The 24,432-nt window shown below is 39.4% G+C and overlaps 1 protein-coding gene across 6 annotated transcripts in view; it reads right to left on the reverse strand.

The window, feature by feature from the left end:
• POU2F1 (POU class 2 homeobox 1) overlaps positions 1-24,432 on the reverse strand; it is a 102,829-nt gene that overhangs the window by 22,532 nt on the left and 55,865 nt on the right. For 2 of the 6 annotated variants that reach the window (XM_066340848.1, XM_066340846.1), the window contains exons 2-7: positions 20,394-20,459; positions 13,770-13,870; positions 10,868-10,921; positions 9,100-9,219; positions 7,240-7,419; positions 1,307-1,433 (exon numbers count right to left, since the gene is read on the reverse strand). In XM_066340848.1, coding sequence (XP_066196945.1) covers positions 1,307-1,433; positions 7,240-7,419; positions 9,100-9,219; positions 10,868-10,921; positions 13,770-13,870; positions 20,394-20,459 — 648 coding nt within the window. The remainder of the gene's footprint in view (positions 1-1,306; positions 1,434-7,239; positions 7,420-9,099; positions 9,220-10,867; positions 10,922-13,769; positions 13,871-20,393; positions 20,460-24,432) is intronic. The other 4 variants (XM_066340847.1, XM_066340849.1, XM_066340851.1 and 1 more) reach the window with 4 other exon arrangements.

The raw sequence follows: 24,432 nt of genomic DNA on the forward strand, positions 1-24,432 counted from the left end.
TTCCATGAATAACCCTTCAGCCATTTTCTACCAGTGCTGGTAAAAAAATCTCTCCTAAATCAAGTCCTATTAAAAGGAAGGTAATTTTGACCAACCCTTTATTCAAATGTGAGGGCATTCAGACTGTAAGAGCCCTTCAGCGTAATGGAAAGTCAGTTCTATCCAAGTCATAGTATGTAAGAAGGAATGATGCATGAAAAAATTGAAAGGAACAGAAGAAAATGAGGTGCAAAGAGCTGCTTTATAGGACAGCCAAGCTCTGCAGGACTCTTCAAGCATAACAGGATTTGCCTTCTGAGCAAGAATCTTTGGATTACCAGACCTGAACAACTGAGTAGAGTTCATGTAGAAGAGAAAGGGGGGGAAAAGGCCATTGGAGTATATCAGCATAAGAAGCCATGGCTAAATGCAGTTTTCCGTGGGCATCAACAAATGGGGTGCAGTCAGCACCGTGATGCATTGCAGTTTGAACACATCAGTCCTCAGAACAAAGCTGCTGTACAACAACTTAACTGCTCTGACACAGCACCACCTACCACTGCCTTGTCTGTCCTTGGCATGTAAGTCATACCCAGTGCATTGCCAAAATATTATTGTAAGAGCTGTTACACAAATCCAGCATTCTAGCTTTTTTCCCAAGGCATTAATTATTATTTCAGTTTATGACAAAATTCATTGTACTCTCTTTAGGCTTAAGTACTTTTCCAAACTCCCAAAAGGACTTTTGATTTTGTAATCTTTTTTCCAGTCTGTCCTGCTTTTGATTGAGATAGAGTTAATTTTCTTCTTAACAGCTGGTACTGAGCTGTGATTTGGATTTTGAATGAAAACAGTGTTGGTAACACACTGATTCAGTTATTGCTAAGCAGTATTTACAGTCAAGGAGTTTTCAGCTTCTCACACATCCCACCAGCAAGCACACTGGGAGGGGACAGAGCCATGACAGCTGACCCAAACTGGCCAAAGGGATATTCCACACCACGTGGTCTCATACTCAGGATATAAACCTAGGGGGAAAAGCTGGCTGGGAGCCACTGCCTGGGAAAAGGCTGGGCATTCTGTCATTCATCCTGTCATTCCCCCAAATAATCCTGGATTTTTTTTTTTTTTAATTTTGGGGGATTTTTAGGGTTTTTTGGGGGGGTTTTCATGGGATTCCAGATGCTTAAAGGGTTCCAGGTGAGGCCATTCCCAAAGAATTCCCAACCACTGAGAGATTCCCAGGTATGAACCACCTGAGTTTCACTTTCTCCCCTAAAAAAACACTTTGTATGATTTGCTTTTGTGTGTGGCAAGGAGCACTTACCCTGCTGCCCCTGCGGCGTTTGTGAGATGATGAACTGTGCTGGCTGCAAGTTGGTTGTTGGATGCACCAACACAAACTGTTGCAGGTTGAGATTCTGCTGCTGAAGCTGCTGCAAGTGCTGCAAATCCTTAAGGAAACGGGAAGGGGGGGGGGGGGAAAGGGGACAAAAAAAGAAAAAAAAGGGAAAACAAGGGAAAGAAGGGGGAAAAGGGAGGGAAGGGGGGAAAAAGGGGGGGGGAAAAAGAGAGAAGACAAAAAAAAAAAAAAAGAAAAAAGAAAAAAGAAAAGAAAGAGCTGTGTGTTAGACATTTCAGTTAGCAATGACTCCCAATGTAAGTTCCTATCAGCCAGCAACATTCAAACATTCAGAGATAAAACTAGATGTCATACACAGCAGAAGTCCTGCTACTGAATATCTTTTAGAATGGCAATTTGAATTTCACTTGTCTTCATAAAACCGAAGTTATTTACTAAATAACCCAGCAAAGTATATTCAGAATTGTTCTGCTTTAAAATCAAAACAAACAAACAAACCAATCTCCCTTTCCCCCAAATTCAGGAGTTTTCAAATACATTAGACTTATCAGCACAAAGATCTCTCAAACTTATTTTTTTAGGATGGACTCTGCTGCAAATCAAGCATATTAGCTGGGACCTTTTTTTTTTTTTTTTTTTTTTTTTTTTTGTAACAATGGTCTGCAATTGCCATTTAAATCAACAACAAGAAAGCAAAATATTACAGATTCCTTGTTTGCACTCTGGTTGTTCAGTTCAAATTTCAGAAAGTAGCTAACTGAATTAGTAGATATATTTGATTTGCTCTGAAACAAATTACAATAAGCTTAATAGATAGAAGTATAATGAAAGGTTAAAAGGAATAATCCAAAACACTGCATTATTGTAGAATCCTACTTTTATGCATTTAAACCATTTGGGACTATTAATTCTCTATAATTAAATGACAGGTCTCAATGTAAAATGTTAATCTCTGAGAAACTGAGTTTTCAAGAAAAATGCTTCAACATGACATTTAGCTGGAGAATAAAAACACAGAGAACTGCTTAAAAATATTGTTCCCCCTAACTAGCCTTCTTCTTTTCATCTCCAAACAGGACAATAACAAGAGCAACTGAAATTTAAAAAACACACTGTGCAGTAAGCCAACATAACAGTGGTAATCCATGAAAACTATCTAAACACACTTTAGATTTTTCCATCTTTCCAGGAAGAATCTGTTTCAAAATACTCACCAAACAGGTGGAAAAAAGCCTGAATGAAGGCTTGCAACCTCCCATTACACAAACCAAACCAAGCAGACCAGAAGACTCCCCCAAAGCTCTTTTTCAGGGAAGTTATTCAGGCCCCTGTTTGCAGAGGAACCGTGTTTAGGTGCAGCAGTGCCACAAACAGTAGTGGCTGATGTGGCTGCTTGGAGCTGCTCACCTTCACACAGCCCCCAAAGAGCTGGTCCTTAAGCTGCTCCTTGCACTGATGCAGGTTACTGAGCACTCCCACAACCCACAGAGGATGGGACAGGCCATTCACTGCCAGTAGCGGATTTGGAGATGAGAAGTCAAGACAGACTGACAAGGAGAACTTCTTTCTTACACGGTACTGTTACCTGTGACCTTATACTATTTTAAAACTGTTAAAACTGTAGCTTGAAAGTTGCAACAATCTCCTTCTGGAGATGAGGGGTGGGGAATGTCAGAAACGAAGACTAGGCAGGGGAAAAACAAGGAGTCCACTGATTTATGAGACCATAGACAGGCATTATAAGAAAACGACTACTTAACCTGCATTACACAGACACTGGCCATCAATCACTTGGGCTACTTAGCCCTGTTAAGTCAAAAGCATGCAGTGTAATAATATGGTAGACAGACACCAGACAGATTGATCAAGCAATGCTCTTTAAGAAGTGGAAACTTCCATTTTATAAGAGAATGGTAAAATTTTAAAAAGTGCCCATGAGCAAAAAAATGATTTTAAAGTCAACAGTATTGTTTGCTTTCAGAAAATTGCAGAAATAATGCAACCATTCCTGTGAAATCAAGGCAAATTTTCTTCTTGAAAAAGAGAAATAACTGCTCCAGTTCTATCCTGGAACTCAATATTTCTTATGACTTCATGTCCTAATATCACATTGGTCAGAAATGCAACCAAACCCTCTTTTTGAGCTCAACTCATGGATATCTACTCATTTTTTCATTGATTTTTAATGCTCAGCTGGTTACCTCTGCAGATTGTGCTGACCCTCCAGCTCAGAGAGGGCTCATACTGGAAGGGATGTGAGGACTGAATGGAGAGTTGAAAACAGAAATGGAAAGAGCTGGGCAAGCTGACTCAGGTTGTGAACACTGGGCAGAAGGAAAGGAAATAAAGAGAGGCTGCAGGATGAAAATAAAGGTAGATAAGAGAAAAAAACAGAAACACAAAAGGAAGAATTGGGAAGGCGCTGTAGAAGAAAAACGTATCAATGGAGAAACAGATAGGTTAAGGACCTCTCCCAATCAAAAGCAAACAAATCACCCCAGATGACCAAGCAGATCTCACATGATGATTTGAAGCACCCCCACAGGAGATGGAGTTACATGCAAGAAAGAATACAAAGAAACAGAGGCAGTGTATCTGTAAGATCAAAGGAGGAGAGCTTTTTGTTTAAGACTATAGTATTCATAACGCTGGCTACCCAGCTAAGACATGACAGCTCTTATCATCAGGCTCTTACACTTTAATATGAGAAAACTGTTTTTAAATTGAGGCCTCAGGGATAACTGATATAAGCAATCTTATTCTGTGCATCTGCCTTGGTAAATGGTATGTTGGCTAAGTCTTGTTTAAATACAGAAATATAATTCTGCAACGCAAAATGAAAATGATGCCTCCAAGGCTAATCACTCCTAAATAGCCCTACCAGCCCCTCCAATGCATTTGAAATCCAACTTTATTTCCACCTTGGGAAAGTTTTATTATTTAGTTAATTATAGCATTACAATAAATCTCCCAGTAGCAACCACACGAACAAACCCGACACTGTTTTCCTATACTGATCTTTTTTCCTCAGTGTTAAAATCTGTATGCTAGCAGAAGCACATAAAAAGGGATTGGAAAGACTTTCAGGGAGACATCCATGTCTTCTGGTGCTGCCTAGCAATTTAGAAAGATCAAAACAATCCAAATCCTACCCCAGCAGAATAATCTGTCAAGTGCTACGTTGTGCTGTGGGGAAGATTTTTTGGGCTTTTTTTTTTTTTTTTTTTAAATCATCTAGATTTCTAAATTCAATGCCATTATTTCCAATTACAACTTCAGCACAAACTAAAGCATCTGTGTCATTTTAAGACTTACATCACAGAAATACAGAGCATAGATACTGAACACAAGGAAGTTTATAAAGAACCCCAAAAGTTGACACACAACCTGTTTAGTGTCAATCCAGGAGCAGCACAAGCTCCTCACCAGGCTGCTGCAGCAGATACCTTACATGAACTGCAGTGCACATTAAAGGAGTCATGCTTTTGCAATTAGTTAATTAAAATAAGTATGATAATCCCCCTGCTGCAGAGACCTGCCAGTTAATCAATTATTCAAAAATCATCAATTAAAACAAACATTCAGCTATTTGTATAATCAGCTATATGTTTACAATAGCAACACAAACAAAGCTAAGCACTGCTTACAAATCCTTGCCAAGGTAGATCAAAAAGCATGGTGCTATCTACTTATGAACCTAGATGGTAGATGTTTTCCATAACCACCTCAAATTATATCCAACACCTGCACAATTTATGCCCTGCACTTTCATCATAAGGAACAGTTAACAAGATTCAACCAAGCTTATTTATGTATCAAAATAACCTATCCTAAAAGACATTAGGGTTGTAAAGTCAGACATCTAAGTAATTAGAAAAGTCAGAAAACAAATACAACTTTAATTTGTTCTGCACGTGGCAATTACATGATCATATGCTGTTTTGCAGAGAGCCTTTAGCTCACTCGTGCACAAATCAGACAATGTTGCCTTCAGAAACTCTTATTTGACAGCACATGCCTGATCTTTTCAACTCCTCTCAAACACTTCTCTGAAGATTTTCCAAGCTCTGGAGAAAAAGCCAGTACAGAACTAATAATTGTAAATGCTTCATACATTTTCAGAGCTTCACACTGAGGTGGGAGAGCAGGATTAGAAACGTCTCACACATGCATTACATTGGTATCCACTGCTTTGGGGGCCTATTTAACAAACCTAAGGCCAGACAGTTCAAGGTACAGATTTTGTTAATAGGAAATTTTAGGCCACTACGCTTTAGTGAAGCAGACTTCACTATCTTAAGCTGCACACCTGGAAGAGAAGAGGCACACACCTGTGGATTGCTTACATATATGTTAAAAGACTCACATCCCATCAAATGGGAACTCTGACAGGTGCATGGAAAGATATCAGAAGCTATAACCAACAACTTCCTTGACAAGGACATCCCCCATTCTCTTCTGGAAATCTGTCTGTATTATTGCCTATAGATAGTCTTAACAAAATTAAGATATGATCTTGAGAATTACAAGTCTCCTTGAATGCTACATCCTTCAGTGATCTCCACATCATGCCAGTGAAGTGGAATCCTTTGCTAAAAAAGGTGTTACTTGGTGACATGTATTTTCACAGTGCAACAAGAGCTTCAGTAGGAGGAATCTCATCAACATAGCAACATCAGCACTGGCCTTTTAGAAACAGACTGGCACCACCCTGGCCTCTCTAAGGACAGCCAGAGAGGTCAGAACTTCTAGACCAACACCACAAAGTTTGTCACTTCAGGTAATGAAAACCTAATAGCACAGCCAGGCTGTTATTCAGCTAGTGGACCCATACAGTAAAGGGCTGAACATTTGACCACTGGACTTCACAGACAATTGCAACATTTCCATTCTTGTCCTTAATCAGACCTCATGCTCACTTTTTAGACACTTCATCCCAGTTGAATACAGGAGAAAATAGCTTGAACAGAAAGAACTTGCTCATTCTATGAAATGTTGAAGATTACATACCCCACCACTTTGCACAGCTAGACTCATAAAACTGATATCATGCAGCAAGAACTTTAGTCTATGGAAAGATGGACCTCAGCATGAGCAAGACAATCACCTACTCCTAGTATTCAAGACGTCTAAGGTGCAGATTTGATTATCCTTGTCCACAAGTCTAAGGGTTTTCCACACTACATACACTAAGCACAGCGTTAGTGCCACTGCCATCCCCACACTGAATTAAGCCAGTCCTGGAATTCCCAGGAGATTCCTTACTGCTTCTAGTAAGCAGAACATCCACAGCAAGCAGTTCTTCAGAATTGACAAGTCTTTAGTACCGGACCAAGAGACTGGACAGATTCCAAGACCAGACTCATTCTCCAAGTTTTTCTCCAGACACACAGGAGTGCCCATTCTTCGTTACTGAACTCCTCACATTAAATACCAAGCCAAAATAGCACACTAATGAGTCAAGTCAAACTGCCATTCTTCAGCTCTATCATTTTGCTTCTAACAAGCACCATTGGGGTCTGACAAGCATCTTTTGATACACAGGCATCACTTCCCATCCATACAGGTCTCAACAAGTGCAATTTCTGTGGGCATCTTACCATACCCTTTTTTCTCCTTTCTCACGCTAACTACAGGGAGGAAAATTCAGAAAACACAACATCTACTCAGATCCTGGTACAAACTCAGAAGCCCAGTGGAACTGAGGAACAGCTGCCACACATTCCTTGCTAAGACTATCAAACTCCACCTCATCATCCAAAGATGCACGAGGAAAGACTAACAATTCTCGAGGACTCTAGAAACTCGCCGAGCGAGGAGCGACAAATTTCATTCGAATGGTGCAATCAAGTCCAAAACGTCTGTCGTTTTCCACCCTCTCAAGCCTCAAGGCTCACCTGTGCAATCTGTATTGGCTGAGATAGAGGGATCTGCGTCATCGGCGTCGCAGCAGAGGCCGAGATGGTGGCACCAGCAGCGCTGTGCTGCTGACTGGCTGAGTGCTGCACTGCAGCCGCCAGCAACTGGGCCTGCGCCTGTTGGAGCAATAACTGTTGCTGGGCTGGCGTCAACGTGAGCTATAAACAATTAGAAAACACAGCCATTAATAATGGGAAGAGCCACTTCAGCTACAAAGTCATTAGACAGCTCAGTACTAATTATGTTAACCAGGCAATCCTAGGGCTATTCCACTGACTGGCCAAGGACAGCTGGCTACTCAACACAGTGTGGGAACCAACCTACCACAGGCCTGACACAAACCAAACTGCACCACCACCAACATTTGCACTTACTGGAACCTACACAACCTAACTCCGCTCCTGAGTTTTCCTCACAACTCTACCAGCAGTTTCGGGGGGGAAAGCAATTAAGTAGCAAGCAAAAGAAAAGAGTCAGTATTGCCAGGATTTGAAAGGAAATTTACACCCAGCAGAACAGCAAGTGATTAGCCAGATGAATGTGAAGCAGGAATGCTGGCTATGGCTACTGAACAAACTGATAACGCCCCAGCTGCTTCACATTAGCATGAATCCCTGCCATATTCCATCATTTCCATTATGCCCTAAGATATAAGTAAAGAACATGAGCTCCATTTGTTTCTCTCCAAGTCTCCCCATCTGCCCTTTTTTTTTTTCTTTTTAATAGAATAGAGTTGGCAACTTTACATCCCTTCCCTTTCCCAAACACACATTATCTCTGTGGAACAGGTGGCAGCAGTCTCTCCTTTACATGTAAATGAATCTTGATGCCCATATTTACTACAACCCGTATCTGCATAGGCCTGGAGTTTTGAATGTTTCACTACAGCAGACAATCATGAATTAAAACAAACCAGTATTTTCTGAGAATACAAAAAATAATAAAATATGCCAGAGGTTTTAACAACACATCGAAACAGTCTCACTTTTAAAAGTTTCAATGCTTAACTGAAAACTAAACAGGATGTTCATTTACATACTAACATAGGAGAAGATTTCAATTCTTCAACTGAAGAACAGTTGAGCCAGAGATTAAGAAGTCATTTCATGCAAGTGAAGGGATGATCTAACCAAACACTTCAAATCATAAATATATTGCTGGAGCAACTGCCCTAAGCTTATTAACACACGAACTCTCATACTGCAAAGCTGATTATGTGGAAGCAAATTCTTTAACCAGCTCATTCACAAAACTTGCTCTTTTCTGAAACAACTGAAAGCCTTTACAACAATTCAGACACACCAGAAAGTCTAAAACAACAATTATCCCATATTTACTTCCAAAGCTTTGCAATTAAAACCCCCTCAAAATCAGTAGGTCAAAACAAAAGGGTTTAACAGGCTTAAGGAAAGTACTAATAGTTACTTAAAATGAAATGTGAATGAGAAAAGGAAAAATTAACAATTCCCATAATTTTGGTTCTTCATCCAACTATAAGATTCAGTCTTGTTCTCCCATGCCTCATTTTAATATTAAAAAAAAAAATTTCCTCTTCATGACATCAGCAACTGTCTCATTTGTAACTGTTGTAAAACAACAGGTTTTAATTTCCTTACAGAGTCAGAAGAGATACTGAGAAGAGAGAGGAATAATTCTTTGTTCTTGTTGTTTGGAAGCAAACACTTAGCGACAAACCCCGAATATTACAGTCTGCTTATTTTTCTAGGAAAATATTTTCTGTTGCCACTTGCACTGAAGATCCTCCCCGGGTTAAAGGAAGTTGCAGTGCCCCTCAGTGACAGCTGCGTGGGACTGCAGCATCCCTGGGTAACTCTTACCCCGGTGATCTGTCCTCCGGCCAGCATGAGCTGGGTCTGGGGTATGGCCGCCTGCACTGAAGGCTGCTGGGAAGGCTGGCTTGGCTGCTGAGAGTCCCCAGATTCTTCATTAGATTTAGACTAGTCAAAAAAAAATACAACTCTTTATAGTGTAAAACAGATGTTAATGTATAACGCTGCTATCTCAACACTGCACAATAAAAATCTTTCATCTGCATACAAAAAGCCCTTGGGTTTATTTTAAGAGTGTGTTTAAGCAATGGCTCTGTGTGCCCACCATCTCAGCTATGAGATGCTCAAACACGTCTGTAGGTAATGCAGTTTAAACAAAACAAAGAGACTCTCTGGTCTCCTGTAACTCTCTGACATTATTTTCAGGTCTCACTTCATTTTATGCCATGCAGCTGAAGCTGATGCTACCTTTCGCCATGAAGAAAGAGAAGGTTGTTAAAATTATTCATTGCCCAAAATCCTGAACAATGGAATGAGGGAAAGGAGATTGTGTTTCCATTTTCTCTATCTCCATCCAGTACCTCTAAGTCATCATACTGTTGGCTTATACAGAACCTTTTTGAAAAAATTCTCAATCTACAGCAACCTGTTTCTCAACATACAGCAAAATATATAATACATACAGTCCTTTTAAATACTCAAAGATTTTTAAAATTGAATATTGCTTTATTTTAAAAGATTCAAGTTTATTTTGATTTATTTTTGTGGTTTGGTTGTTTGTTTTTTTAAACAGAGGAAATTGTGAACCCATGAGGGAGGAAATGTAAGTGCATGAAGAGAGGGAGAGAGTTTTATGATAATTAAAACTGGTTATGCAGAACATTACAATTCTGCATAGATTTGCATATTTTCCACCACCTGTTTTGGGGACTGCAGAGCAGGCTAATTAACATAAAGGCTCTGATTAATTCTGCCAGTCATTGAGCGATAATTACAGCGCAGGACTGTAAACATTCTGCACTGGAGATACAGCCTGTTTGCCAACATCTCTCTCAGGGATGGAAGTTTACCATGGCAACCAAGGCAATTTTCTGCCTCCTTCCTCTTAGAAAGGAAGGTCACTATACCTCCTCTTCTTTCCAAATTGTTATTATGTATAAGTGGGTCCACATTCTATTGCATTGCATGTAATGCACTACCTACATTCTTTAATAACAAGCAATACTGAAACCAGTTTTCAATAAAACTGCATCCCTTGCCCCTTAATATAGTAAAGAGAGGAAGTAGAATGTTAACAGATAAACTGAAGTGCTCAGCATCATAGGAAAGTTTGAAAGCTTTGTTGTCTCAGGTACATTACTAAACAACAATTACTCTGACTTTGAAATCACTGTGTGTTATTTACACAAGCAGTCTAAACTAGCTACATTACACAGTTAATGCTACATTAAATTCCTATATTCAGTTGCCAGAAGTAAGGATAAATTGCAAAGTAATGCTCACTACGTGTTTAAATCAAGTTAATAAACAGAAGGACATAAAATATTCCTGGAGTTTTAAGATTTTCATGATACTACAGCCAACTAAAATTCAGGATTAAGTTATGGTCACTCCGTGTTTTAAAGAGCTCCAGAGCCTGAATGTTTACAAACCCTGAACCTGATTTACAGTTGTAAAAGTGCTATTCCTTCATCTCTATCGCTTGCAAAACCAGTCAGACTGAAAAAACTGAGTAATGTATCTTCGGCTAAGAACTATCTTTACTGATGCTGTTTGGGATGAGAGAAGGATGACAGCAGAAGGTATCTGTCTTTACCTGTACATTTAAGGACTGAGCAGCAGCCTGTAAACTTGTTCCAGCGAGCTGGACCTACAACAGTGCAAAAATGGAAATGAAATAATGTAGAATCCACAGAAAACTAATAATGTAAAAAGAACAATCTCCCAACCCACATCCCAAAAAAAACTCCCCCAAGAACGGTGCATGCCCCTCTAACACCTGAGTAAGTGGAATAGGGGCTGTACTCCAGTCTGTAAGACTCTCTCATAATGTTGTTTATCTACCTCTTACTGAAGGTATCTCTGCCTAAGGATGTGGATATTACCATGGATGGAGTTGAGGCAGAGCATATTGGGGTGGACAGGCCAACAAGTCCTATTCCTGTTGGAAAAATCTAAGCTTCAGGGCAGGGCACTAAGCTCTACTCATCATCATCATCTTACTCCCATTTCAGAATGGGTCTTACTGCAACACTGCACTCACCAGCTTTCTGATATGAGCAAGCACATGCACAGCACTGAACCCAGAGCATAACCACTCTCCCTCAAATTAACCCATTCAAGTATTTGCAGCCCTCAGCCACTGAAAAGAACATCTCAACACAGAGGACCGGAGACACTTTACAAAGGCTCTACTGATTCAGGTATACTTAAAACTTGAATTCAGTGTTTGTAATTAACAGGCCTAAAGGTGGTCTTGTGGGTGAGCAGCAAGAAAAAATAGATGCTTCAGAAAGTTATATTTTTGGAGTGCTTTTTTATCTCTAATAAGGATTTCCTCTGTACAAAAAATGCTGTATTTTCATTTACTGAAACCCATTTGAATCAGTCTCACCTTGTTTCTACCAGCACCCCTAGTTACATAAAAGGAATGCTTTATAATTAATTACCAACACTTTCAAAGGTCAGAGTAACAGTCTGTAGAGAATTCCATCTCTAGCCATGTTTGAAAACCACTGCTCATTTGAAAAGCAGGTGACATATAAGGATACAATAAAGCAAAGCAAAATGTAGCACTCTTGCCTCTAGATGGAGGACCCCCACACAGAAAGTCCACATATTTTCAAGCACAGGAAAAACTGCAGCACATGAAATTAATAACTGAATATTTTGAACAGGCAATGTTGGAAGAGTCACCTTGGAAATATCTCCTACTGGTTTACATGAAGGCACTAGAACATACGAAGCATGATCTCCATCTAAGCAAACACTCCCAGAAAAGCCCCTCCTCATCAGAAGCAAAATACAGTTTGACACAGATGATGTAATCTGTGCTTTTACCATGGATTAACAGCAAAGAATAGCCTAAATAACACCACCCCACCATCCAAACAATATACTCAAAATAATACTTAAAAATTGCACAAACACCACATAAAAGACTACAAATGTATACTGCTCAGGTACAGCCAGCATATTCCTGAAAATCTCTGTGAATGCAATTTGGACATCCTTTTCACCACACAGCCAACATTTCCAAATTAGAAATTAAACTGTACCTGAATGCTGCCTACAGGCCAGTATTTTGCATTAGTCTAGAGCAAAGCATTGTGTGTTAAAGGTTGAATAATACCCCACTAACAGCAGCCTCACTAGCAGAGAACAGTTTGACAATAGATTCCTACACACCTGCAGGTGAATAAAAGAATACCCAAGATTTTCCTTTGAACCAGTTTCAAGAAATGAATCACACTTTATCAAACATGAAGTTATAAAGATCCTGACAACTGTTTAAATAAATAAATTTCCAAAGCAGGATAAAGCACTGTGCAAAACCCAATTACTGTCCTGGGTCAATCTATATAACAAAATGAAGAGTAAAACAAACACACAGAATTCTGCAGAACAGCTGTATCTGTCTCCATGTTAAACACACACTGGCAAGCCATAAAAACTAGTCAGCTTCTCTCCACATAAAGGCAACCTACAACAGCCTATTGGTTCAGCAAATTCAAACAGTGGCACTCCCTAGGTCCTATATAAACCAATCTGCTAGGAAAATTGCAATTATGTGACAAGACGTGTGGAATGTTCCATACAATAAAACGGCAGTTCAGAGCTCTTAAAAGAGGGCATAAAAGCTTCAGTACTTCAATTATACCACAATAACTGTGCAACCTCAGACCTCAAACATTCAAGGTCATCCAATTAGGTACAGTATTTTAAAGTTAAACTTGGTGCAGAGGAAGGGAAAGAAATTAGGACATTTTGTTTTCATACATCAAGTGCGAACAGATAAAAAAACTACAAAAAAATGCCCCTTATACTTCTCTTCACCTAGGGATGCCCCATTTTGCTTCAGCCTGCATCTGAAGTTCAGCTTTGATTCCCTAAACACAGCAGCTGCAGTACAGAGGGATAGTATTAGAAGTCTGAATATCATCTGACAAACAGGTCACTGAAATAACTTTTTTGCAAAAAAAGAAAACCTCACAATCCATATATGCTTAGTAAGTACAATCAACTTTCTTTCTAGTTAATCTGTAAGAGTGAAGCGTTTTTAACTAGATAGTGACAGTTTTGGAACCTTGGCAGCCATTGGGTCAATACAATCCTTTTCTAAAAAGATTGAATTTTGTCTTGCCTTTCAACATGGTACCTCTATTAAAGTTAAACAACAACAACAAAACAAACAAACAAACAAACCTACTAAAAAATACACCACATTTAGGTATTCTCAAGTCGCCAGAAATGTGATTTGTAGTTCTCCCAAAGAGGTCTCAACCTATCTTGACATTGTTCTGCAGCCTAATGCAATGAAATGAGTGCCACAATTAGGACTTTTTCCCAGCCACGCTCTTTAACCAGGTGGTATACCCATATTTGTGTTCTAATAGATGACTCCCCATCATTCACAGAAAGAAGAACGTGGAAAACATCAGGGCAGCTCTGTTCACAGCTGCCTGAGTCTCTTCTGTTTGAAATGTCTCTTCTCTTACCTGATGAAGGTGCCCAAGGAAGGCCTGGGCCTGGGCTGTAGAGATTGCTCCTCCGACAGGCACAGGCTGCTTCTGAAAGTCCAGGCCATTTGTTTGCGTGCCTGGAGAAAGAGATTTTGAAAACTATTAATTACTACTTCTTGTAAGCAGAATAAGAATTAAAACTCCAACTTTCCTGCTATTCTCTCAACATTATATAGTAAAAAAAGCACTCTGAATGTAACAAGAATTGTACTTTTTTAGTGAAAGCGGGGTGGGTAGCAGAGTCAAGGTTTTGGTAATAGAGCATTTGTCAGCTGAACAAAATCAGCATCATATTTTCTTTAGCTTCCATCATCTATTCTGATAGATATTTAAAAGATATTTAAAAGATATGCAGATGTGGCAGTTAGGGACATGGTTTGATTGGCAATTTGGCAGCATTAACAGTTGGGCTTGATGATCTTAAAGGTCTTCTCCAACCTAAATAATTCTATGACTTGTGTTTCTATGTACATTACTATCCCATCACTCTCTACAAGGTTTGAGAACCTAATGGGTGCTTGCTGCTATGATTAGACTGTTTCCATTCTCCATGTTCCCTCTATCCAGTAGCTGAAGACTAACTTCAAGCCCAGAAAGTGCCAACATCAAGATTTATATAAAAACCACCTTTCCTTAAACACAGTAAAGCAACACTTGATGGAAACAGAGGTTCCATAACATAGCGGTTATGGGCCACAGTTTAACTCTTTCCAGAAATGACTCCTCTACATTTCTGTCAAAGTTTGTTCAGAGGTCTCATTAGGTAAGATAACGTCCTGGGCTTCCTTCTGCTTTCACTTACTCTCATATAACTAAAACCTGGTTATTTTCCTACATTTTTGCAGTCTTTTCCTAAACTGTTTGGAAGACATGAAAACCCCCAGTTATCCCAAAATAATCTGGGTGTGAGAAGAAAAGAAGAAAGAAAAAAACAAGTGTTTTTTTGTTTTGTTACTACCCACAGTGGCTAATAACAGGAAGGGAGATTCCAAGTGTGCTGGGCTGCAGGGAATTTCTAAAACAGATGATGCAATCTTCAAAATTGCGTGACTGAAATGAAGCAAAACCAGCTTTAGACTTGCATGTTTACTTGTCATGACAATCAGATTTTGTTCAGTGCCTATGGGCAGGTGTGCATAGTAACTCCTACTTCAAAATTCCTTCCATCATCTACATTCTTTGCCATAAAACCTAGGTTATCTACTGAGCAAAAGAGTCACAGTTGTTGAAGAACAATGCATGGTTGCTATTCCTTAGAAACATGTGGAAAAGCAAGCAGGCATAAAATGTGATTAGTAAAATAGACTGTCCAACATCTCACAGTGCTGTTTTGACCTACGAACAGCTTACACAAGTAACATTTCCAAAGACTGAGCCACTGTTCAATTAAATATAGACATAATATCAAGCTTTTTACCATCCATGTAAAGTGTAGCTAAGGTGGCCCTTTGATGCATCTTTGGTGTGGGTTCTGTGTGGGAAGATCTAGCTGACTCCCAAGTTTTCAATTCTATACTTTGGGCCAAGGTTTACAGACTTAAGAGACATACATGCAGCTAAAGATCCACAAATGTGTTTAAAATATTCCAATTTTAAATGGCATCAAATTATTTTGCTTTATTAGTCTAAAATTCCAATTCAACATGAATGTAGGGATTCTCACTGGTTTGAATTGCTTTTGAAGGAATGCAACTACACTGCCTTTCTCCAAAGAATGGTATATAAGAAGGTCTGCTGGAAAGAACCAGAAGAATCTCATCCATCTTCATTCTTTCCAGTAAACTTCAGAATTCTCTCCATGCAGAAATACAAAGGGAGTGAAAAAGAGGTTGGGTAAATATATAAAAGTAATTCCTGACAAATAGCTACCATAAGTCAAAGGAAACAACCTACTACCTCCTCATTTAAGCAAAGGTTTTGAATTAGTTTTCAATGGTCAGGGAGTGAAAAAAATACAGATAAGAAAACCTACTGAAGGGCAAATACTCCTCATTCCAACAGGAAATCTGTGTAGGTTAAAAAAATTATCTCTTTCTGAGAGAACCAGCTGCAGGCCTCACCTTAGGTAAATAGGTGAAGTTGTTCTAGTTAACTATCTTCCAAAAAGAGCCTGAAAAAATCATGATACCATATTAAAAGAGCGCTGCTGCGCAGATGTGCCGAAGAAATGATCCAGTTAGCAGTTCTGGTGACTCTTAATATGGAAATCTGAAATAAGCCTCCTAGGTGATAGTTTAGAACAAAGCAAGCCCTAAGACTGAGCTTAAAATCTTCATGGCTTCCAACAACTGAGAGAAAACAACATTTTCTCAGGGCGAAAAAATTCACATCACGCCTGTTTCCTCTCTGTTATACTACTTGCATCTTAAACTTTCTTTGGTGTTCGGAAGCCCAGTGTCTCTTCCCCTCTGGATGCAGCCTTAATTTTGGAAAGAATGCTACCCTGGCTGCTTGCATTTATCACAGGATGTCTATGTGTTTTGAAGAAGAGCAAGGAAAATGAAGCAAGTCCAGCATATGAGAGGCCTTACTTTTAAGGAGCTCAGAAGAATGTGACGCTATCCCCATCAAGAAATCTGATAAAGAGCTGGAAAATGGAGCTGTCAGAAGCAGAAGGTCAGCACATTGCAAGGACACAAAAGGAGTAGAATGCCACTTTTTTTTTGCTCAAGGTAAAAGTTGAATACAAAACCATGTGATGATTAACAGACATGGCAGATACAATCACATGTATAGTGATTTTAACAGTCCAGGGTATTAATGTATTTTGCATCTTCATCCCAACTTCCATAACTGCTAGAGATTGCCAACACCAAAAATAGCCCAAAAAGATTAAGAACTCTCCGTGTCCTATCTCTCCATTCTTCTTGCTCCATCCTCCCTGTCCTGCCCCTTCTGGTAGTTCACCAGTAGTTTGTTTTGGTTTGGGTGCTCCACCCCCAAGCTATGGGATGAAATTTCACCCTTACAGTAGAGGTCCCATGTAGCCCAAGCATGTTTAAATTCTAGCATAAATTCAGCCATGTGCTCAGCTACTTCAGGGAGTTGGTTTGGATGAAGACTAAGACAGTGCTACTCCAGGGAAAGGAGTAGAACAGTAGATACTGAACAAGGATTATTTTATGGCATTTTGGAATTGTACCTGCAGAGGGTAAAGGCATGACAAAGCAGAGCAGGCAAGGGAACATTGCATCTGCAGTCAGAACAACTCTGAAAATTCCAGATTATAATCATCAGACTGCAGCCTGAGTTTGCAAACTGTGTTAGAAAGCAAGAGGAGTGAGGAACTCCAGGGGAGATGTGGAGTAAGGTGCCAGAAAGAATTCAGGAGGGGAAGACAGCCAAGGAGAAGGAAGATTTCAAAACCGGCTAGAGTGGGTATCTGCACTGTGCTCTGGAAGACATCTCCCAGCACCACCATATCTTTCCAGGTCATTCTCTCTCCTCCCATCTGCTGAAAGACAGATACCTCCAACACCCAGAAATTGTTGTTTCCCCATCCACCTTTCCCAATAACAAGTTCAGCATTGATAATTGCCTGATTTTAGCAGTTGAAGGATGGTTCATGGTCTCTCTTCTACAGACCTCCTTCTCATGGAAACTGGAAAATCAATCTTTGGAAATGAAACAATGCAAACAAGTATCCTTAGAATCCTTCCAAATACTACACTTACAGTAACTATTATTTTGCTGCTATGTCAACAAATGTCATAATTGTACAGTTTCCATAGTCATTATAACCTTGGCTTTCACAGTGCTGCATTCACACAGCTCTTACAAGAGAAGATGCATTAAACAAACAAAAAATGTTGAGATGTTTTGGAAAATTTTACACTACCTATAAAAAGAAAATCAAAAGGGCTGTCCATTTACTGTAAGATATTTTTGTTACTCCAGCAGATACTACATAGACTGTCTGCCCACAACTGTAGCCTGGAAAAGATTTCTAACTCTGCAATACTGATGACCAGTTTGTCAATACATCTTCTTAAGAAAACATCCATCCAACAGCTCCTGTATTTATATATTTTGGTTGTTGTTTTTAATTGGTCTAAAATGCATGTTGGTTTTTCAGATGCTTAAAAGGGAAGTCCAGTTTGCACAAAAAATTTAAAGTCATCACATATTCCAGGCACTGTATTGTGACTAATATATTCAGGCGACTTTAGAATGTTTCCTAAATAGTCAGAGCTCAAAATAAAAAAACCAAGTTTGCTAACTTCCATGAAACTTAGCTCAGAGAACTACTGATGTTGTCATCTTTAACCAGTGGTAAATGTTGGTTTTTTTCCTGAAAACATCAGCTCTGCCAAATGTAGATTCACGCTGCACAGTAATTTCTCTTAACATTTTCAAGTCACATTATCTCTCTACAGTTTAAAACAGGAATGACCCAAACAAACATCCACTGAAGTTTAGAAGATAGACTATTAGTGTTTACGCGGCAGACTCAAGTGATTTACAAATGTCACTGGAAAGCAGACAGTTAGAGAAAGTTATAAAAATAAGAACTCTGAGTGTTTATAAAAATCATCATCACGCATTATCTGGGGAGCACAGGCACTGACAGAAAATCAATGGCACTTCCAGTTCTTCAGCATCTGAGCTGAAAGCTGACTTCTTTTCACTCAAGTATGCACTGAGCCCAGAACCATAATCTAAGTACCCTGATCAGAAGCCTAAAATTACATTCTGTGAGTATTCCTTTCAGAGCCTAACATCTGCCAAGTTGACTAATACAACTGATGCTTGAGCTCCCAAAGAACATTCCAAATGCCATCAATCACTATCTCCAGTGGTTTAGGAGCACTACATTTTAAAACAAAGCAACGACTGCAGAACAGAGAGTCTTCAAAAATTCTAGATTACTTTAGCTCGTATAATTTAAAAATCAGGATACAAAACTGGAAGGAAAGACTGGAAACATTTAAACTAAAGAAGCAATATTCCAAAAGTTTTAAACACCAATAAGAGTCAAACTTTTGTAATAACTAATGTTAGAGTATAAAAAAATACAGTCATTGTATCCCCCTTTAACATGAAAGGACCTACATGCAGCTTTACAGTCCATCTATTTGATGTCCTGACCCCCACCTTCACAAAGATGAAATATTTGCCTAAGAGAGCCAAGCTCTGGTGAAGCAGATGCAATGCTCCTGTGATAATTGACTGATTACCTTTGAATCAAACAAATCCTCCTCCTCCTCCTTACCAGCTCAGTTGAGGTGAAACTGCTAAAGCTGCACTGAGAGAAGCGTGTTGGGTACGTGCTCAGGAGAAAGCACATGCAGGGAACTGTGGTCACACAGGGGAGGAAATCTGAATTTTCTCAGAAGTTTACACACATCCTCCAGCTACAAGGAGTCCATAGGGATATTTGAAACCATTGTTCCCTTGATGCTGTTTATGATCATGAAATATTTACGGCCCATATGTTTTTAAAATAATGTTCTATATAATCTTAAACCATCAAATGCATAATAAAACACTTCTTGTGCAGAAAAAGAATTGATACCTCTCCCATTAAAAATACAATGACAATTATAAAACCTGAGATACCAGCAACAAAACATACACTAATAAGCAGGCAGAATTCCTTTTGACTGAACCCATATATTGGCAGAAAAAATCCAGCCTCTCAGATACAGAAAATTAAATAGTGTTAATTTAATCACAACTCCAGAGTTTAAAATAAAACTCTTATTATCGAACCATGAAGAAGAAAACTTTTTTCCCCTCATACAAAGTAACCAGATTTCTCTCAAAGAGCAACAAGTTTCCTCTCATCAGAATTTTCTCTTCCCAAACGCTATTCTGAGCTGAGAAAAGATTCTGAACTAGGTTAAACTACTCACTGTCCATTTAGAATTGTTATTTCTCTTGCTTTCAGAATGAGCATTATATAACCTCCAGAAAGGAATTAAAGCATGAGATAGCATGATTAAGTTATAGTGGCTCTTCAATGGCTTAGAATTTGGTCACATCTTAAGAGTGTTCCAAATGGCAGATGGACCTTGACACAAAATCTGTTCTTCCCCACCCAATTTCAAGGTTCTGTTCTAGCACACTAAGAAATTACAGAAAAGCTGGCTAACATTTTTTAAAATTTTGATATATTATACTTTGTCCATTTGGCTTGTTCTTGAGAACTGTTGTGACAGCTTGAATGAAATCTAAAACGGAAACCAGATCAGGCAGTGGCCCACATCTGCCAGGGAAAATTTCAACCCAAAAATAAATTATGAAGCTAGAAGTGCCAAGGGTATGCTCTGCCAGGAAAAAATGAGACTATTTATGGAGAGCTAGTGCCACCAGAGCTTCAGTAGTATCAGGAACATTACTGATAGAAAAAATGGGGAAGGGAAATCTTATATAAAAAGTGTGGATGGCGCTCCAATAAAGCAGGTATGAATAACGCCCTGTATGCAATGGAGTTAATGACAAAAGTATTCCCAGGTCTCTAAAATCAAAGGGTGTAGGTTTTTATTTGTTTGGTTTTATGGGTTTTGTGAATCCCCCTAAATGGGTAAAGAAATTTTGCTTTTAATATCCATTCAATTCCACCAGAAAATATCTGGGCACCAATTGATCATTTCTTACCTGTGTTCCCGTCCCCACTCTCCATCGATGGTTTACTGGTTTCTGACGGATTGTTCATTCTTGAGTCTGCATTAAAACAGAAAGGTAAAACAAACTAGCAAAAAATCCCCAAATATATTCATATCTTTTGTTCAAGTGAAGTACAGAACAGCAGAAATTTGCTGTGTACTTCAGCCTAATTCAGATTATAACACAAAAAAACCCCAACCAAAACCAGTACACAATACTGAATCTTCCAGATAAATAATATTTCAAAATTTTCTATGACATTATTCCCATATGTGAAAATGTGGTATTAAGGGAATAAAAGACAGCACGCTGGAGGGCAATGATAGGTAGGAACTTAATTTTCAATACAATGAAAGTCACAGAGGAAAAAAAAGGAGGGGGGAAGAAGAAACAGTGATTATACCAAGATTCAAAAACATTAAGTCTGACCATCATGGCCTATGCTATTCTTATGTTTGCTCCTCCTGCCCCACCCCAACAAAAGAAAGGAAATTCAGTCACTATAATTAAATGGATGCCATTTTCCTAATACTGCATTTCTATTTTACTGGAATGTCACCAACACTAGGTTATTTTATATTTCCTATATACTCATGCAAAACCATACAAATATAAAATAATTCCTCTTCTTTCTCTCTCTGGATGAATGTATTGAAAAGTCTGTTCCTGGTTTCAAAGCCTGTCAGCTGAATACAGTGCAATGCAGAGGGCCTCTCCAGATGGCAGACAGAGAATACAGTTTCCTTATATAGGAATCTATACAGATGTTCTGTGTACAGCATCAGCCTTCCAGCTTATTACCTCCTCACTCCTTGCCACCGACCCCAGTGTGCCACATTATCACAAAGCAAAATTACAAAAAGAATCTCAAGACAGAACAGCTCATAAAATGAAGTGTAAGCAAATCCTTGAGCACACTCTTCCATTCCCATAATGAGCTAAAAGCAAGTTCAATGCGCTTAAAATGAACCCTTTACTTCAGGATATTCTCTTGCTAGGTGCTTAAAAGGTTACCTCTGTCATGTACTTTCATCAAAGCAGTGATTTCCAAAATACCAACAGGCTGAAGAAGAATACAGGAGCAGCATTAACTGTGCTGCATCTTTCCCCCAGACAGTTCCAAGACACCTCAGTGCTTGGCACTCCATGAAAGCTGGATATGAGAAGATGGACAACTGCCATGTACCATCATCACCTGCTACTGCCAGTGCACAGGACAGACAGGGACTTGTTGGAGTGAGCTCAGAGGCCACCAAGATGATCAGAGGGCTGCAGCACCTCAGCCATGGGGAAAGGCTGAGAGAGTTGGGGTTGTAGAGCCTGGAGAAGGCTCCATGAAGGCTTTACAGCAGCCTCCCAGTACCTAAAGAACCCTGCAAGAGAGCTGGAGAGGGAATTTTTAGAAGGGCATGCATTGACAGGGGAAAATGGCTTTAAACTAAGAGGGCAAGTTTGGACTAGATATTAGAAAGAAATTCTTACTGTGAGGGTGGTGAGACACTGGAACAGGTTGCCCAGAGATGTGGTGGATGCCTCATCCTGAAAGTCTTTAAGGACAGTTTGGATGGGGTTCTGAGCAACCTGATCTAGAGCAAGGTGTCCCTGCCCATGGCAGGGGGATTGGAGGGTTGAAACCAGAAAATCATTAAGGTCCCTTCCAAACCAAATCATTCTATGATGCTGTGATCAATATTTTTAAAACTAATATAATTTTCCACATGAACAACTGTGGCAGTTGAACCCAATAGAGCCTTGAAAATCCAGAGGACTGTAACAACCACAACACCTCCCCTGACATGATAAGTTAACACAACCTCTCCAGAGCCTCAACTCCTCTCAGAAAGTTCCTATGCTAATTCTTACATCTTTCAAATGTTCAGCCACGTGTAGAAGAGATCTGGACTACCAGTGTTACCCTGGGTATAAAGGTAGACACATTAAACTTCTTTCTGAAAGGGGGAGGGAATAAGGAGAAACTTCGCAGCTGATTGCTGCTGGCCCACACTTCAGCAAGTTTTGCCCTGTTTTTCACAACCTCTGCTTAACACATTCAAGCTACAGTCTTGAAAAACAGAGCTCTGATAAGGTTGCAGGTAGAGAACCTATTTCTTCCAGGCTCCTTATTTTGCAGTTTTCCACATTTGGATAGCATAATTCACACTCCAGAAACAGAACATGGGTTCCACTGACTATACAGAAATGTCTGCTCTTGACTTGGCCCTCTCTGCTGAGACATCTGTTCCTATCTAGATATTGCATATATCTTAAACTGAATTTATTGTTGTGGCAACAACACACTTGTTTAGACTGATTATAGGCAAGATGCATTTGATAAGCACCATTAGTGCATTCCTTTACACACAGATGGCTACTGAAATTTCACTTTAGAGAACACCAAATGGGAGTCCCTTGCTTCAGACACAAACATGAGGAGTCCTCATCCAACAGGAAAATAAGAAGAGTTCTTACAAGTCAAATGCATTTGGTTGTGGAAACCAGGTTAACTCATGAGGCTATTGGACAAAGGATGCAATTTTTAAGCTCAGAGTAGAAGAATAGCTTGAACTCAAAATACAACTGATCACAAAAGGGAAGAGCACAGGTTGAGAAGGTTGTCTCTCAGAAACATGGAATCCATTTGCTGAACCGCTTCAGAAAAGTCATACTAGAAAAACAACAGAGGCCCTCCTGTTGCTAGTCTGTTGCAGGAATTGAAGTATTAGAGCCAAGGTGCAGGATACTAACGATAGAATAAGCAAAGCAAACTAAACCCAGGGAGGAGACATAGCTGTCCTGTGCACTGAACTCAAGCAGGGTAGTCACTGTTCCAACCTATGAGGAAGCTCACACAAGAAGCCTTCCTAAATGATGAGCAAGTTTGCCCAGTCACACAAATTTATAACTGTATAGACCTCTTTCCAAAAAGCAAGCCAGGACACGCTTTCCTGTCAGGCTATGCAGCAAAATAAATACTTCTAGAATAGGTTTTTTAATACTAGACATACAGGAAGTTTACTTAACTACCAAAAACTTGTCTGAATGAAGAACATTTTATTGTGAAGATCCATCCTTAACAAAGACCTCAAACATTACTATTGAAAACAGCAGCAAGTTGGAAGAAGAAACATCTTTCTGGTAGTGCTCAGGTTCAAGCGAAGGATAGCATCCATTATTTCACCAGCTGACTATTTCTTGTTCAATCTGTGGGCCTTCTGCATGTAAAGCATCAAGAACAATGCCGCTATTTCCATTGCAAATGGTATGACATCCATCTGAAGCACAAAACTGCTACCAGCAAAACAGGCTCATATCCGCAGGATACTCAACCTACCAATTCATTCTATGTCAAATAAAAAGGCTACTTGGTTTATACATGCTCATGTAATTTCTGCTTCAAAGTTAAAAGAATAAACAAATCAAGTGGGCTAAAAAAACCCCAAGCCTTAATGCCTTCACCATTTTTTCTTCCTTTAGATCTTCCTTGGGTTTTAAATAAAGGCCCTGGGCTACAACTTCTGCCAACATTATCTAAAAACAAACTCCCCAGAAGGAATGATCGAAAGCAGCAGGTGCATGATTGAAATCAAACTCTCAGGAGTGAATACATTCCATGCTGCTACTCTGCTAGCAGGGTTGAGGTGTCGCCAGGCAGTGCTGTGCCAGCCTTTCACACACCCTCAGGAACATTTCCAAAGGCATTCAGGAGAAAGAAGCAGTGGACACCAGACCAACCTGAAGCATTATAAGGACTGTACACAGCTGGCAAAGCAAAGAAAATCTTAGCGTGGTATATACCATTAACTGCTTCCTTTCACCCATTAAAGTGGAACTGCCTAATACTCCATCTGTGCCAGCAAAAATGATTCATTTATGTGCTTGGAAAAAAACAAAGTTTAATGTGAGTGAAAACATGACAAGGAATATTTAGAAATTAATTTTCAAAAACCGCATCATATTCAGAAACAAACATCCTCAAATGTCTGCTTTAAAATTTACCATCCAAAAATATATTCTTTTAGTTAGAGACATA

This window comes from Sylvia atricapilla, chromosome 2 (assembly GCF_009819655.1).
Source record: "Sylvia atricapilla isolate bSylAtr1 chromosome 2, bSylAtr1.pri, whole genome shotgun sequence".
Taxonomy (NCBI): Eukaryota; Metazoa; Chordata; class Aves; order Passeriformes; family Sylviidae; genus Sylvia; species Sylvia atricapilla.